This window comes from Vanellus vanellus, assembly GCF_965231255.1.
Source record: "Vanellus vanellus genome assembly, chromosome: 1".
Classification (NCBI taxonomy): Eukaryota; Metazoa; Chordata; class Aves; order Charadriiformes; family Charadriidae; genus Vanellus; species Vanellus vanellus.
Genome location: NC_138905.1, coordinates 127,865,764 through 127,881,650, shown reverse-complemented (window position 1 = coordinate 127,881,650; position 15,887 = coordinate 127,865,764). Strand labels below are relative to the sequence as shown.

Below are 15,887 nucleotides of genomic sequence, written 5' to 3'. Positions count from 1 at the left end.
CTCTCTTAAATGACTGGAAATGCAAGAGGAGTTACTCAAACAGCCACAGAAAGGATTCTTACACTATTACAGCTGTGGCCCCCATTATAAAAAACGTTTGTCTTTTTCTTTCTTTCATTCATGTTTACATTCTAAAACCCTTTGCAAACAGATACTGACTATAATGAATATTTGAGTAGGGTTCTAAAGCGTACTCAAGAAACAGTAATCTCATTATTTCTCTGGACATTATAAATGCATGTTACAAATTGTACATAACTGATGCTTCCCTCAGTCTGCTGTCATCTTTCCTATTGCAGTCATCAAATCAACTAGTATTCTCCATGCTGCTTGCTATTCCTACTGATATTAATACTCACCATCTTATCATTAATGAATCAGTCCCATTCATCTATCTTTATAAACAACCCTATTTGTGTCTACTATTTAAGTTATTCACACTTTAGGAGCTCAAATCTCCAAATAGTGCTCACAACAATATTATCTCCTACCTCCAAAATCTTGACGAGGTCTGTGGTTGTCCCAGACGTCACTCGCTAGTTACCTTTTATGTATTCCTTACACTGAACTTTGCCTTGCTCTGATGGCCACCCGCTTACTCAACTGCGTTACTGAGACTAATTAAACGATCAACCTCACATGGCAAAGGGATACTAAATGCGCATGCCCACACTTAAACATGCACACCAAGTAATGTATATTCATATCAGTATTCATACCAAGAATCCTCTTTAATATAGCATGGGAAGTGTTCACAGAAGTTTGAGGTTTCAGTATGGCATAATGTGGAATTGCCTGTCTGATTAACTGTAGATATATTACACATATACTAACATAATACAATATATCCAAGGACACTCAGAAAGTTAAAAAGATGGAGAATGTAAAAGTACGCATAGCAAAAAGTCCAGAAATTTCAAATTTTGATAAGAATAACTTCTTTCAAAGGTTTCATAAGCATAGAGGAAACCTTGGAGTCAAGCAATGAAAGAATTTATATACAGTGAGATTTAAGTCCACCTTCTTATAAATATTAGAGTGCTATTTCTTATTAGAATGCATATTTATGACGAATGTTTGTAAGAATAAGACACAATTTTAATCTTAGATGTAGTATTATGTAATCTTACATCCAATAATAACCTACAAAACCATGTTCCCAAAGGTACCTGAATGTGCCTCACAAAATCTGCTATGCGTCATTATTGTTAGGCAAATAAATTGTGAAGTAAGAAAATACAGCCTAAATAGGGGCACTTCTATCAACCAAAACATTCTTCTGATTTACAAGCTATCCCAAAGGAGGCAAGATAAGGAATTACTTCTACCAGCTAGTGGGAGAGGCAATCCATTAGCATTTGTCCTAATTTGCAAGGAGGGATGGATGAACAATTACAGATATGTTAACTGGAATTTAGGGAAATAAGTCCTGCATTCAAGGAACAGTTTGCAATTTAGGAATGATCAAAAAAATCTTGAAAGACAAAAATCTTGTCCCAAAGATATCACAATAGATACGAGCATGCCAAGATAAAAATAGTGAAATTATAGCATTTAGGGATGATTCTACACAAGAAAAAAGTAAGAACTTGTATCTGTCAACAATATCAGTGCACACATAGTACACTAATTGGAAATGCTCTGGGGAGAGGTGCTCTCACAAACTTGTGAAAACCATGGCACAGTACAAAGGAAATCTTGTGTTCCATACCCATTCAATACCAAAAAATTAAGGTTCTTTTAGGATGGAATCATACCAAGGGTATGATTCAATACCAAAAAATTAAGGTTCTTTTAGGATGGAATCATACCAAGGGTGAGTTGGATAGACATACACTTACACACAGTATTCAGACAGATAGAAATATATGGATCGACACATACACACACAGAGAATTTATTATCAGGTCTGAATAACTGCAGTTTCTTAAAATGTTGAACAATTTAAAGCACCTGGAAACTATGTAACATTGCTGATTCTTATCTACAATCTTTGTGAACATCCTATTGCCAGAAAAACAATCATATCAATATTAATCCTGCCTTGTAAAAACTTTTCTACTGGTAGTTCTTCCACTCTTGAACATCCTTCCAACTTTCCTGAGCATAACCAGTAGAAAATATACCAGGTGAGCTAACAGGTGAAACAGTTTTTAACTGTATAAGTGAGCCTGGAAAAAAAAAAAACTCCCACTGTGATGTTTATCCCTATTTCCTAGCATGTCTATCATCTTCAAAAAATATGAATTTAATCTTCCAGTGGTTTATGTATGAATTATACCCATTTACAAAGATATATGACATTTTGCAAGAACACTTCATTAATAAAATTTCACATACATCAGGAAATAATATAACAAATAAATAGTAAATAGTTAATATATAACTTTTAAAATGTTTCATTTTATTGAGTACTTTAGAAGAATGTATAAGCCCAAGTTCCATCACACCGTACAATTAAGAAAATACAAGAAAAAAGGAGTCTCATAGACAATTAAGATAAATTGTCTTTCACTACTTCTCCTTAAGATCTCACAAGAAAATAAACTTAATTCTCTTGGTTTGCAGTGTAAAACTGTGTTGATAACCAATAAAATACCTTGGTACTACTCATATTTTCCAAAAAATCTAATAAAGAACTAACACTATAAGCTGAAATGGAACAGAACTTCCAATGAAATTTCTGTGTTAAAGCCTGGGTCCACATACCATTATCAGTCCTTCAAAGTGATAACAAAATTAGATGCTTTACTTGCATAGGTTTGGTTAGAAAGACAATGTGTGACATAATTAAGAAACAGCAAAGCTGTTCGAGTTCCTGTAATATTTATCATGCAATCACTACAATTCCTTCAGTGAAGAAGTGCTGTCTTTCAGTATCCATAAATTTCCCCAAACCTACACAACATATGTTACATTCACTATCACTAAGAAAATAAGAATTGTAGAATACAACAATGAAACCAAAATGTAACATATTATTAAAGTTATCATTGTGACCCTGCAGAAAACTTGCTCAAATCAATCCATCACCAAGGATTTAGTTTTTAAATGATAGTATTCTCCATTGTCTTATACCCTAAGTCTATTTACACACAGCCAGAAAGTATAAATGCAGCAGATTTGTAAAATGTTACAATTTTAATCTAATTTATCAGTCACGGATTTAAAAACTCATTCTGCAGAACTGTAATATGGCTATTTAAGATTTATAGAATCATAAGGTTGGAAGGGACCTCTGGAGATCATCTAGTCCACCCCCCCTGCCAGAGCAGGGACACCTTAGAGCAGGTTGCACAGGAACGCGTCCAGGTGGGTTTTGAATGTCTCCAGAGATGGAGACTCCACCACCTCCCTGGGCAGCCTGTTCCAGTGCTCTACCACCCTCAAGGTAAAGAAGTTCCTCCTCATGTTTAGGTGGAACTTCCTATACTCAAGTTTGTGCCTGTTACCTCTTGTCCTGTCACTGGGCACCACCGAAAAGAGCCTGGCGCCCCATCCTCCTGGCACCCACCCTTTAAGTATTTATAAGCATGGATCAGGTTCCCCCTCAACCGTCTTTTTTCCAGACTAGAGAGACCCAATTCCCTCAGTCTTTCTTCATAAGAGAGGTGTTCCAGTCCCCTAATCATCCTGGTAGCCCTATGCTGCACCCTCTTCAGCAGTTCCCTGTCCTTCTTGAGCTGGGGAGCCCAGAACTGGACACAGTACTCCAGGTGTGGCCTCACCAAGGCAGAGTAGAGGGGGAGGATGACCTCCCTTGACCTGCTGGCCACACTCTTCTTGATGCACCCCAGGATGCCATTGGCCTTCTTGGCCACAAGGGCACATTGCTGGCACATGGTCATCCTGTTGTCCACCAGGACTCCCAGGTCTCTTTCTACAGAGCTGCTCTCCAGCAGGTCAGCCCCCAACCTGTACTGCTGCATGGGGTTATTCCTCCCCAGGTGCAGCACCCTACACTTGCTTTTACTGAATTTCATAAGATTCCTCTCCGCCCAACTCTCCAGCCTGTCCAGGTCTCTCTGTATGGCAGCACAGCCTTCTGGTGTGTCAGCCACCCCTCCCAGATTTGTATCATCAGCAAACTTGCTGAGGGTGCACTCTATCCCCTCATCCATGTCGTTGATGAATATATTGAACAGGACCGGACCCAGTACTGACCCCTGGGGAACACTACTCGTCACTGACCTCCGACTAGACTCTGTGCCCCTAATCACAACCCTCTGAGCTCTGTATTGCAAACAGTTTTCTATCCACCTTACTGTCCATTCATCTAACCCACTCTTCCTAAGCTTCCCTATGAGGATGCTGTGGGAGACTGTGTCGAACGCCTTGCTGAAGTCAAGGTAGACCACATCTACCGCTCTTCCCTCATCTATCCATCCAGTCACACCATCATAGAAGGCTATCAGATTAGTCAGGCATGATTTCCCCTTGGTGAATCCATACTGAGTACTTCTGATAGCCTTCTCTTCCTCCACGTGCCTTGAGATGACACCCAGAACAAGCTGTTCCATCATCTTTCCAGGGATGGAGGTGAGGCTGACCAGCCTGTAGTTCCCCAGGTCCTCCTTCTTGCCCTTTTTGAAGACCGGAGTGACATTGGCTTTCCTCCAGTCCTCAGGCACCTCACCTGTTCTCCAGGACCTTTCAAAGATGGTGGAGAGTGGCCCAGCAATGACCTCTGCCAGCTCCCTCAGCACTCTCGGGTGCATCCCATCAGGGCCCATGGACTTGTGAATATCTAATTGACCTAACTGGTCCCTCACTTGATCCTCCTCAACCCAGGGGAAGTCTTCCTCTTTCCCTGTTACTTTCTCCAAGGTCTGGGACTCCTGAGGGCTCGGCCGGGTAGTAAAGACCGACGCAAAGAAGGCATTCAATAACTCCGCCTTCTCCGCATCCTCTGCCACCATGGCTCCTGACTCATTCAACAGTGGGCCCACAGCTTCTCTGGTCACCCTTTTGCCTCCAATATACCTGAAGAAGCCCGTCCTTTTGAGCTTGACATCCCTTGCCAGCTTTAGTTCCAAGGCAGCCTTGGCTTTCCTTGTTTCATCCCTTTATAGGAATGGAAAGCCAGTCTTCAAAATATAGTAAAAAATATTTTTTTTCCAGAGTTGAATAACCAAACAAGCATAACTTCAGAAATATCAGTTGACACTTCAAGCTAAAGTGGTAAACAGATATACAGAACTTAATCAAATATACTTAAATTCCACTATCTCTTTCTTTAATGAAGTTAGGCAGTAATATGTTCAATGTTTCCATTTGAAAGTTCTTTCTCAGGTCTATTTAACAACATTGACAGGCTCTACTTATTAAAAAGTTAATGCTCCTTGACACTAGGCCAAAACTGGGTCTGTGAGAGAGTCACTGATCAATCTGATACTCAGATTTTTTTCAATACTGTCAAGAATGACAGATGTTTCAAAAGAAGCCCCCATTACTTTCCTTCATTCTCCTTTCAGTGCATACCTGGCAAGTTCCTGGGTTACCAGGAATTTATTTAGTTCCTGCAATCACTTTTATTTTGCCACCAGCATGTTAAAACACTGAAATAAACCATCTTTGCATTGCACTGATTATATTCCCCAAATAATTCCTGCCTGTTCAGCTGCAATCTGGAGTTTTGCATAATGAAGAGTGCTACGTAATCCAGATTTGTAACCCACAGCCGGGCCAACTGTCAAGACCATTAACCTATCTCAAGAAACAAATCAGACCTAAGACCTTACTATACCCTTACTTGATCAAACTATTTCGTAACTAGTAATCACAAAGAAACCCTGCCAACAACCAGTTATTCTTACATTCTGTAGGTCTTTGTACCATTCATTGTTGCTAAGAAGAATGCTTTTTCTGTACTGAAGCCTATTACAGAGGATCTGGTAGACAATGTGGAAGCCAGAAGGACTGAAATTGGAAGGACAGATAAAATTAGAAGGATTATGAAATAACCAGATTTCCTTGTGGTTAAACAATACAAACTGGATGAGGGTATAAGACCTTCAGCAATCATGTTACTAGAGTTGCATGGAATTTATTCCCAGGAAATCTCACATAAATTACCAAACAAGACAGCATGAACAGGGAAACCCCTCCTTAAAGGTTTACAGTATATAATTTTATTATTTTGAGACATTTGTTACAAACACCCAACCTTCATGTCATTCTTTCATTGACCTTGTAAAGATTTAAAATGGATGTGTAGAGGATAGAGAGAGAAATGAAGAACAGGGGATTTCATAGTTTTTGATTATGTATTTATTCTACAATACTTTTGGAAATTACTAACAGTTTGTATGACCTAATACCTGAAAGATAATTTAACTGAGTCTTCAGATTCCTCTAGAGAGTTTATTTTAATGACATCTATTTTGAAGAGCACTGAAAAACAGTTACACAGTTTGATACTTCTACTGCAAAACCAAGCCTTGAAAGAATTAGGCACCTTTATAGCTAAAGTTACTATCAAAGGTGTCATTAGAAGCAACCAGATAATTATTTATAGGCAGCAGACAGAGTTTTATACAACAATCAAAAGAAAATGGTATAAAAAATTTTGTCATGAGACAGATTGGATTTTATAGAAGTACTTTACATTTCGTACCTCTGTAGGATGATTTGAACCTAATTTTACAGTCTCTAAAATCCATTTACATTGCAGTCACTAACCTTATATTAATTCAGCATTGTAGAAGGATGTGCTCTCTGGCTAACATTATATGTGCACAAATTCTTTATGAATTCTGTTGTAAAGTTTTTTTTCCGACCCAGGAGTAAGTTAATCACAAGAAAGACTGTTTGTTGTAATTTTCCCTAGAACCAGCCATGAAAAGTACAGTGGCAGTATTTCCCTAAGGTTTACCCATCAATCAGTAGAAAACAGTTTATAAAACATCCTCATTTTTCAAGGAATTTATGGAAATTGTCTTTCATGGAAAGCTTTGTGGGCACTGAAAGTGTTTTGCTTAGCATTTTTAAAGGTAGACTGATGGAATCAAGCACATGACCTCTACTAAATTCCAAAGGCACTTCTTCCCTCCCTGACTGTCTTGATACATGTTAGTGGTTGCACAGACAAGCAAACTATACATACTAAAATTATTGCTGCTCCAGACATGAGCACTCTATATATGTTTGAAATGGGGAAAGCATTAATCTGAGGGAAGAGGGCTTTCTTAATGAAGGAAAGGAAAGAATTATTTCCCTTTTCCACATCCCAGACTTAACTTTCATTTTCAGTAGTCACTTTTGCACCCTTATTTTGGTTGAAGCTACTAGATACATACAGTGAATACTGAGAAAAGGTAGCATATACACATTGTAATTAATTTTTAATGAAATTAGTTTTTATTAAGCTTATAGTTTAATATATTCAGTTATTAAAATGGAACAGTGAAGCTAAATTTACACCTCAAAGGCAAAATTACCCAAGTATTAATTCAGCTAAATTACTTATTGCGAAGTATTCATTGTCAATTGCTTATGGACATGCCTGTAAATTATTACGCTCATCAGCTACTGGCACTTCTTATACCATTCTTGGCATAGGCTGAGCTTTATTAGTTCAGCAAACTAAATACTTACGTTTTTTTAAAAGTATCATGTATGTCCCAGTTTATCTATGAGAAGTTACTTTGTATAGTGGATGAACTCCATCAGTGGAGGATGTAAGGGGCAAATCAACCAACCAATTCAATAGTGAAGACATTCACTAGCCAACAAAATTACAAAAGATCCCATTAAAAACATTTCTAAAACTATTAGATTTTTGATTATTTCTGTTCTGTCTCCACCAAAACTGACAAGATTTCCAATACCTAATAATCAACTCAGCTACAGGACAATATGGTAAGATTTCAAAAATGCTGGATTAAAAAGCACAAGGAGTTATGCTGGATTAAAAACCATGACGCTCAGTCAGCATGGGTTTGTGAAAGGCAGGTCATGCCTGACAAACCAGATCTCCTATGATAAGGTGACCCACTTAGTGGATGAGGGAAAAGCTGTGGGTGTTATCTACCTGGATTTTTGCAAAACTTTTGACACCGTTTCCCACAGCATTCTCCTGGAGAAACTGGCTGCTCATGGCCTGGAAAGGTATACTCTTTGCTGGGTAAAAAACTGGCTGGCTGGCCGTGTCCAGAGAGTGGTGGTGAATGGAGTTAAATCCAGTTGGTCTGCGGTCACAAGTGGTGTCCCCCAGGGCTCGGTGCTGGGGCCTGTTCTCTTTAATATCTTTATCAGTGATCTGGATGAAGGGATTGAATGCACCCTCAGTAAGTTCGCAGATGACACTAAGCTAGGTGGACGTGTTGATCTGCTTGAAGGTAGGATGGATCTGCAGAGGGATCTGGACAGGCTGGACCAATGGCCTAAGGCCAATGATATGAGGTTCAAAAAGGCCAAGTGCCGGGTCCTGCACTTGGGTCGCAACAACCCCATGCAGCGCTACAGGATTGGGGCGGAGTGGCTCGAAAGCTGCCCAGCAGAGAAGGACCTGGGGGTGTTGGTGGACAGCCAGCTGAATATGAGCCAGCAGTGTGCCCAGGTGGCCAAGAAGACCAACATCATCCTGGTCTGTATCAGGAACAGTGAGGTGAGCAGGACTAGGGAAGTGATCATCCCCCTGTACTCAGCACTGGCGAGGCCCCACCTCGAGTACTGCGTTCAGTTTTGGGCCCCTCACTACAAGAAGGACATTGAGGTGCTGGAGCGTGTCCAGAGAAGGGCTACAAAGCTGGTGAAGGGTCTGGAGGACAAGTCTTGTGAGGAACAACTTAGGGAACTGGGGTTGTTTAGCCTGGAGAAGAGGAGGCTGAGGGGAGACCTTATCACCCTCTACAACTACCTGAAAGGAGGTTGTAGAGAGGTGGGGGCTGACCTCTTCTCCCTGGTGACAAGTGATAGGACAAGAGGAAATGGGTTCAAGTTATATCAGACGAGGTTTAGATTGGATATTAGGAAACATTTTTTCACTGAAAGGGTTAATAAACATTGGAATAGGCTGCCCAGGGAGGTGGTGGATTAGCCATCCCTGGAGGTGTTTAAAAAAAAGGTAGATGTAGTACTTAGGAACATGGTTTAGAAGTGGCTTTGTCAGGGTATGTTAATGGTTGGAGTTGATGATCTTAAAGGTCCCTTCCAACCTCAGCAATTCTATGATTCTATGATTATTGGGCTGTCAGCAACTGCCCCCAAGGGAAACACTGACAAAGACAAAAATCACAGTCTGTTGTGTTCTGCTTCACGACAGACTATCCAGAAATTACAATAATCAGGCAGCATGGAATGATCAACAACAACAAAATCAGTATCACTTCTTTTTCCTGTTGTCCTTTGCGCTATACGCTTCTGGGTAAATAAAGTTTATTTTGCATTTCTAACAAGGTTGGTGGTCACAGTCCCCTCTTAGAGGAGGTTTTCCCGTTTCTCCTAATAACTACAGATAATGGTGATCATGTTCTGGATTTACTGACTAAATCCTAATTTACAGACTAACCATTTCGGAATTAAAAGTGAGTAAATTATCTTCACTCACTACAGCAGCACAAGACACTACGTGACATCTGCTGGAGAGTGTTGGAAGTGATTAATATTGTTTGCTTTGTTGAGGACACAGTTTCCAGACACTGGTAGGTTTTGTAATCATGCCTTTTTTAACAATTCCAGCCCACCTTGCTTCAGCTACTGTTCTGCAACAGCTTCTGGGTAAAATCCTAGTATAGAGAAAATACATTATTCACACCAATTAATTTATTAAATGCATACAAGCATGAAACAGCTGGCCTTACTACTTCTCTCCCAAAAGTCCCAGAGCAAAAAGAGCACACGTGGTTGTGTGCTGTCGAATAGTACTTCAGAAAGGCAAAAAGAGTTCACAACAAAACAAATCATCACAAAACCAAACAAGTGGAAGAAAAAAACTACCCCAAAACCAGATTTTGGTACTCAGAGGGCACCTTCAAGGAGGTCAAAGTTCAATCAGACCCAGATCATACTGGAATAGTCACAACTGTCACAAATTCATTTAACACAAAGTTTCTGAAAAAGACATACAATGAATAATTGTAATGCATTCATTTTGAAGTTGGATATTTCAGTGTCTTTCACTTTCACTGGCACAAAAAATACTGAGTTCACAAAAAACAGAAAAGCAGGGGAAATAGTTCTGTTGTCAACTTTCAAAAAGATTCACTTCTTTCAGAGATAAAAGTACAAATATATTAGAAATGTAAATGCATTCACATCTAAAAAGCTAAGACTGTTGAAAAGAAAAATGTCAAAGCTGATAATGCGCAAAAAATAAATTTCCTACTCTGTTTGAGGGATTTAATAATGAGTCAAAAAATAGGAACATGAAGCTGGACCTTTTTATGATGTTCAAATTTTATTAAAAGTAAATCCTCCTGTAATAGTGCAAAAATGGAGACCAGCAAGAGTTTAAGGAAGGATTTTACACTGCAGTCAATTCCCATCAAACCAACAGAAGACCGCTGCTGGTATATACATGATCTCTCTTCATAAAATAAGATGAGGCCACTCTACCAATACCTGTCATTTTGAGTAAAGCAGCATTTGGTGCTACTGGTAACAAGGCTGAGAACACAAGATCACTCATTTCACAAGTCCACACTAGTTAACTAGTCAGATTTTATCTTCTAGAATCTACATTCTCCCCGTTTCCCTCCTTCCCCCCAAAAGAAAAGCTACAGAAAAACCCCAACACCTAAACCTCTCAGTTCAAAAATATATATTTACATATGCCGTCAATTTTTAGCACGTGCTCTCCTGCCTTGTTTTCAGATTGAGCCCTCCTAGCAAATAGTATACAGCCATAGTTTCTAGATGTTATCTACTCTAGATTTAAATGCCATAATAAAGTCACAACCATGGCATTTGTTGAGCAAGGACCAAGATGTCCTTGCTCAGGAACTTTCTCTGCAGCTGAGAAGAAAAGCAGAAATCATCTTTTTTTGCCCTAATGTACATTCTGCCTCTGCTTGCGTATGACATGGTGTCCAACACATGGATGAGGAAAGGGAGGAATATTACCAAAATACTTTTCTCACTTTCAAGTTAAGGATGCAGACAAGATAAACGGTAGGAAAACAGTGCAGTTACAGTAATACAACGGTGTTTTTAAACAGGAAAATGTGTTTGTGCAAATACAGTTATAAACTATATTTAACTAAAACTGTGAAAAAAAAAATAAGGATTATATTTAATAGTAAAAAGATCTTCCTGAACAGGGAAACTAACAACACTGTATTTTCTAAGAATCTATAGCTTATGTCCTTCCACTGAAATCACAACTACCTCAGCACCTCCTACTCCATCTCCCCAGTGACCCACTGCTCTTCAACAACTCCAGTTTGTTATTTCCATTACATTTTCATTTTCATTCTCATTAGCAAACACACAAAGTATTCCCAACTTCCTCCAACATCCCTGAAACAACAGCTGGGCAAAAGACACTAACTGCTATTATTTGTTCCAAGAAATGCAAGCACTGACTGGCCAGGCCATTAGGAACAAACATATAGTCAGCTCATGCTGCAATTGTTCTCTTAGTCGGATAATAATAATTTTTGTCCTTTTCCTGTAATATTCCAATGCTTTATGAAGATTTTAGGAACCTTGTATTTTCAAGCTCCTTCTCTGTTTTTAAAACTGGTGGAACTGGCCAGTTTTCAAACCAGTGAAGGAGGAAGGGAGGAAAGACTGGCAAATGAACAGAGTGCATCTGTAGATGTGTTGTCCCCTAAAAAACTACGAAATCTTTTTCCATGGAACATACAGTAAAATCATACATTATCTCACAGACTTCCTGACTATAAACACATCCATATACTATAAACTATAGTTAGACATAATTTCTTATGGATACATGAATTTTAACAGTATACCTGTAATTACAATAATATTTGCTATTGTAATACATAATCCATAGGCCCTTGGATAGCAAAATAGTTGTCACATTATTGCAAAAATTTACCTTGTACGTTAACTTCTTCTTAGTATAATTGGGCACCCATAAAATTTTTCGAGTGACCTTTCTCACTTGGCAATCTATCACAATATGATCCTGTGCCAGAGGTTTCTTCCCTATTCCCTTAAGGCTAAAGATGTTTTCAGTGCCAGCTGTGTCATTTCGCAAAATAAGCCTTCCCTATGACAAAGAAAGAAGAAGAAAAAAGTTTCAGCACTGTACAAGTCCCCTTTGGCTGCCAGATTAACTCCTGTAGTCTATCAGTCTTAAACCCAGGCAACAAAGCATGCTTACAATAAAGCGTTCCTATTGACTTTTCTAGTTCTTAAGTAAACTCTGCTGTTAAACATAGAAAAAAACTACAGAAACAAAAGCTTTTATTTTTCATTTTTCTAAATTATGAAATGTAAAAAGACTTCATACTTCTAGATTTTATACTTCTTGGCTTCTTCCTGAAAAACAAATATCCAAGGAAATATGTCTTCATGAATCTTTATTCTTCAAATAAAATATAACTTTGCTCAATCATTTCCACCTGTCCTTCCACTAAAATAATCTTTATAATTATTTGTCATCAAAGAATTCAGGGCTTTTGGCTTTTATAGTTGTATAATACTGGATTCCTAAACTACATTATATTTGGTTGGTAATGTATGTGGAAGGATTACTAATATTTCACAGAACATTTTTTTTTTTTTTTGTCTTTGGCAATTCACACATTTGAATAGCAAGCTGCAGTCAAAATCTCTCAGCTAGCATACAGGCAAAAACATGTATATTGCTTCTTGCTAAAGGTGTCACAGCCTTTGCTCTGCTCTTCATTTTAGCATTCAGAACAGTGATTACTCTGGTGGCAAAACCAGCTTCTAAGTAGTGGCTTAACTTGTAACAGAAATTATTTTATGAAACAAAGTACCCATCACAAATTAATTCATGCTGTATGCATGCAATGAGAAATACTCGATGTTACTACTTTATTACTTAGGTAATAAAATACAATTTAATATATGTATTTAAATTCAGACTAACACAATGTACATTTTTATGACCAAAGTTGTTTCATTAAAATGGAGGGTTTGAGAGAAGAGCAAATAAAGGAAGAGATAATAAAGGGTGGTGGGAAAATCTATCATGCCTAATGTTAAGCTTTGCATAGTTAGTTCCTTTGTGTTTTTACTTCAGCTACTAGGCACTCTTTCGATTTTTGACTCTCAAGCAGATGCCTAATGCTAGTAACTGCTTAAGCACTTTCATAATTTGGACGCTGACGGAAATTTTATTGACAGAAGCATCCTTTTCAAATCTTGAAACTGATTTCCCTCTTACCGTTGTTACGCACTCAGCAACAGGCTTGAACATGAGAGGATACAAAGCTGTTTCACCAAGACGCACATTTATTAGAGGAGGGCCATAAAAACCCTGTCCTTCCACAGTTGCTTCAAGTTTCCAGTTCTGGCTGGACATGTTACTCTGAAATCAAGGTAAAGATGTAAATTAGATTACGCATTTAAAGCTTTTAACATTCATTTCAGCTTTTACTTGCCGTTATCATCAAAACAGAGCACTGTACTCATTTTCCCAAAGTACTGGCTCAGAGCATCTTCGGGGAGAATGAAACAGTGTATTTTAAAATTTAATTAAGCTAATATTAAAACCCTTATTCCTGGCAGCCAGAGGTACTGGTACCAATACTATCAGTAGTAATATTGGCAGGAGGAATACTCATAGGAAGACTATGTACATGATATAGCTAATGGTCAAGATGGAATTTATAAATATCATTATAAACATTTACGAGTATCTTTAACGCTTGCCAAAATTCTGTCCCTTTTCCATCTGTAGAAAATCTTAGTGTACATCCTTGAAGTGTTGATGAGCATATATTGTGCACTTTGCTACTGACTGTATTACAGGATAAGCCTTGCTCACAAATTAAGGACTCTGTCTCCAAAGGAGTATTTACAGTCTTATGTTCTCAGAAACTGGTCTTTCAAGAGACTGATCTATTTTAAAGAATGTCTGTCCTGAGTAGTATGAAAGCCTATTTAGGAAAGAAGTTTGTCTTGCATCCAGATGTATCACAAGAATGCTTGATTATGGTAGAAAGTGAGATATTTCATAATACATGGGTGGGGATTGCATCAAAATAGTAAGACCAAAATTATCCTATCCAGCCTCAAAGTATTTGAAGGAACCTGATGACCGAACATCCAGTCTGCAAAAAAGTTAACATCCATCTGAAAGAAAATAAACTGGCGTTCAAGAGCTAATACCTGCCTTGTCAAAACACAGAAGATAAAATCAATCTATGAAAAGAGGAAGTAATCCTTTGACCCATAATGGTCTTCATCCATGAAAAATTGTCCATAAACTTCAGAGATAAACAATGGATTTGGGGGAACAGAGATGATACTTCAATCCTTGTTTCCTTCTTCAAAAGTCTCTCAAGCTCAGCTATCTCAACCTCAGAAACTACGAACCACCACCTGTGGTCATCAGACCTAACCCCATGGCATGGCACAAGACATGCAGTATCATATATCTAAAGTTTGGCTAACATGTATGATTAATGCTTAACTCTTAGTTCTTATGAGGTAAATTTCCTTGTAGTTGGCACAAATGCCTGTTTGGAACATTGAGATTTGTATAGTGCCTCAGGTTTTCAAAATATTTCAATCACCGTGGTCTCCAATGCTCTAATAACAACATTTACATCATCTCTGGTAGAAAACATTATAAAAAAAAAAAAAAAAAAGAGAAATTAACTGGTATCCTCATGCTGAAGATAAAATGAAAGGGGGAAAAAAGGCGTTAAAAGATTATTTTTATTCTTATGCTTTTTTTTCCCCCACAACATCAGGAACAACATTATCATTTTGCAAATCAGCTTGAGCGTTTTTAAATTGGCAGGTCATCACCCTTTGCAAATCTACTGTTTTAAAAGATGGGATAGAGGAAAAACATCACGATGGTTGTTCTTTGCTAAGGAAAAGAGGAGGACAGTGAAAATTTGGGGGCTTAAATTGTTTTATTTTCAATGATTACTAATGCGATTGGTATCAGATGCTTCCTTTATCCACATCACTGATGATTACACCAGTAAGTATTTCTTAATCTCAAACACAAACACTTGTCAATTGGAGAAATGTAGCTGACAAACATGGTCACTTTAAAAGTCTTCTGTAACAAATCCTTCTACTACAGCGTGAATTTGTCTAAAAATATCTTCTAAAGAAAGATATTAAAGTCAACCGCAAACATTAGAAAATGGAAATAAAATATTTGTTAAATGCTACTCCCTTGAACTTGTGCATTAACAGTTTTAATTACTTTATCATCTAATTCTTACAGGATCTCTGCTTAATGCAAAATCTTATCTGAAGTCTGTTAAGTCAATGAGAAACACAGTTAATGCTAAGGGATTTAGAATCTTTTCACAGGATGGTGATTAAATCCAAAGTACATAATAAGGCTGCATGTATAGGACCTACACCTCTTTCACTGGAGAGGCTGAAAGTGAATGATGGAACAATTACTTTCATGTCATGCTTGTGAGAATTACGGAAACTTCAGATGTTCAGCCTTAACTCCAAGATAAAAAGACAATCACAAATTTTAGATTCAGGTGGGTTCTTATTCTGGTTCTGTCGCTAATTCACTATATGACTTTAAGCAAATTTCTTGACCATTTTATTTGCTCCATTTATATAGTGTTCCACCTACCACACAGATTTTATGACAGTTAATTCGCTGGTGTCTGTAAAAAGTGCTTTGAACACTAATTACTAGGTTCAGGAAACCAAGTTCAACAGACGGAATAACCCCCCATACCTCAGTTTCACTCTCTATGAGCATGTGTCTTCCATAGAGTATTTCAAAGTTCAGT

General features: G+C 38.0%; 1 protein-coding gene across 1 annotated transcript in view; it reads right to left on the bottom strand.

Moving 5' to 3' along the window:
* The window catches only part of CFAP47 (cilia and flagella associated protein 47), a gene marked incomplete at both ends in the record, with an annotated part of 360,013 nt that overhangs the window by 169,673 nt on the left and 174,453 nt on the right, over window positions 1-15,887 (bottom strand). Inside the window, 2 exons of the mRNA XM_082490749.1 lie at window positions 12,008-12,181; window positions 13,328-13,471. Coding sequence (XP_082346875.1) covers window positions 12,008-12,181; window positions 13,328-13,471 — 318 coding nt within the window. The remainder of the gene's footprint in view (window positions 1-12,007; window positions 12,182-13,327; window positions 13,472-15,887) is intronic.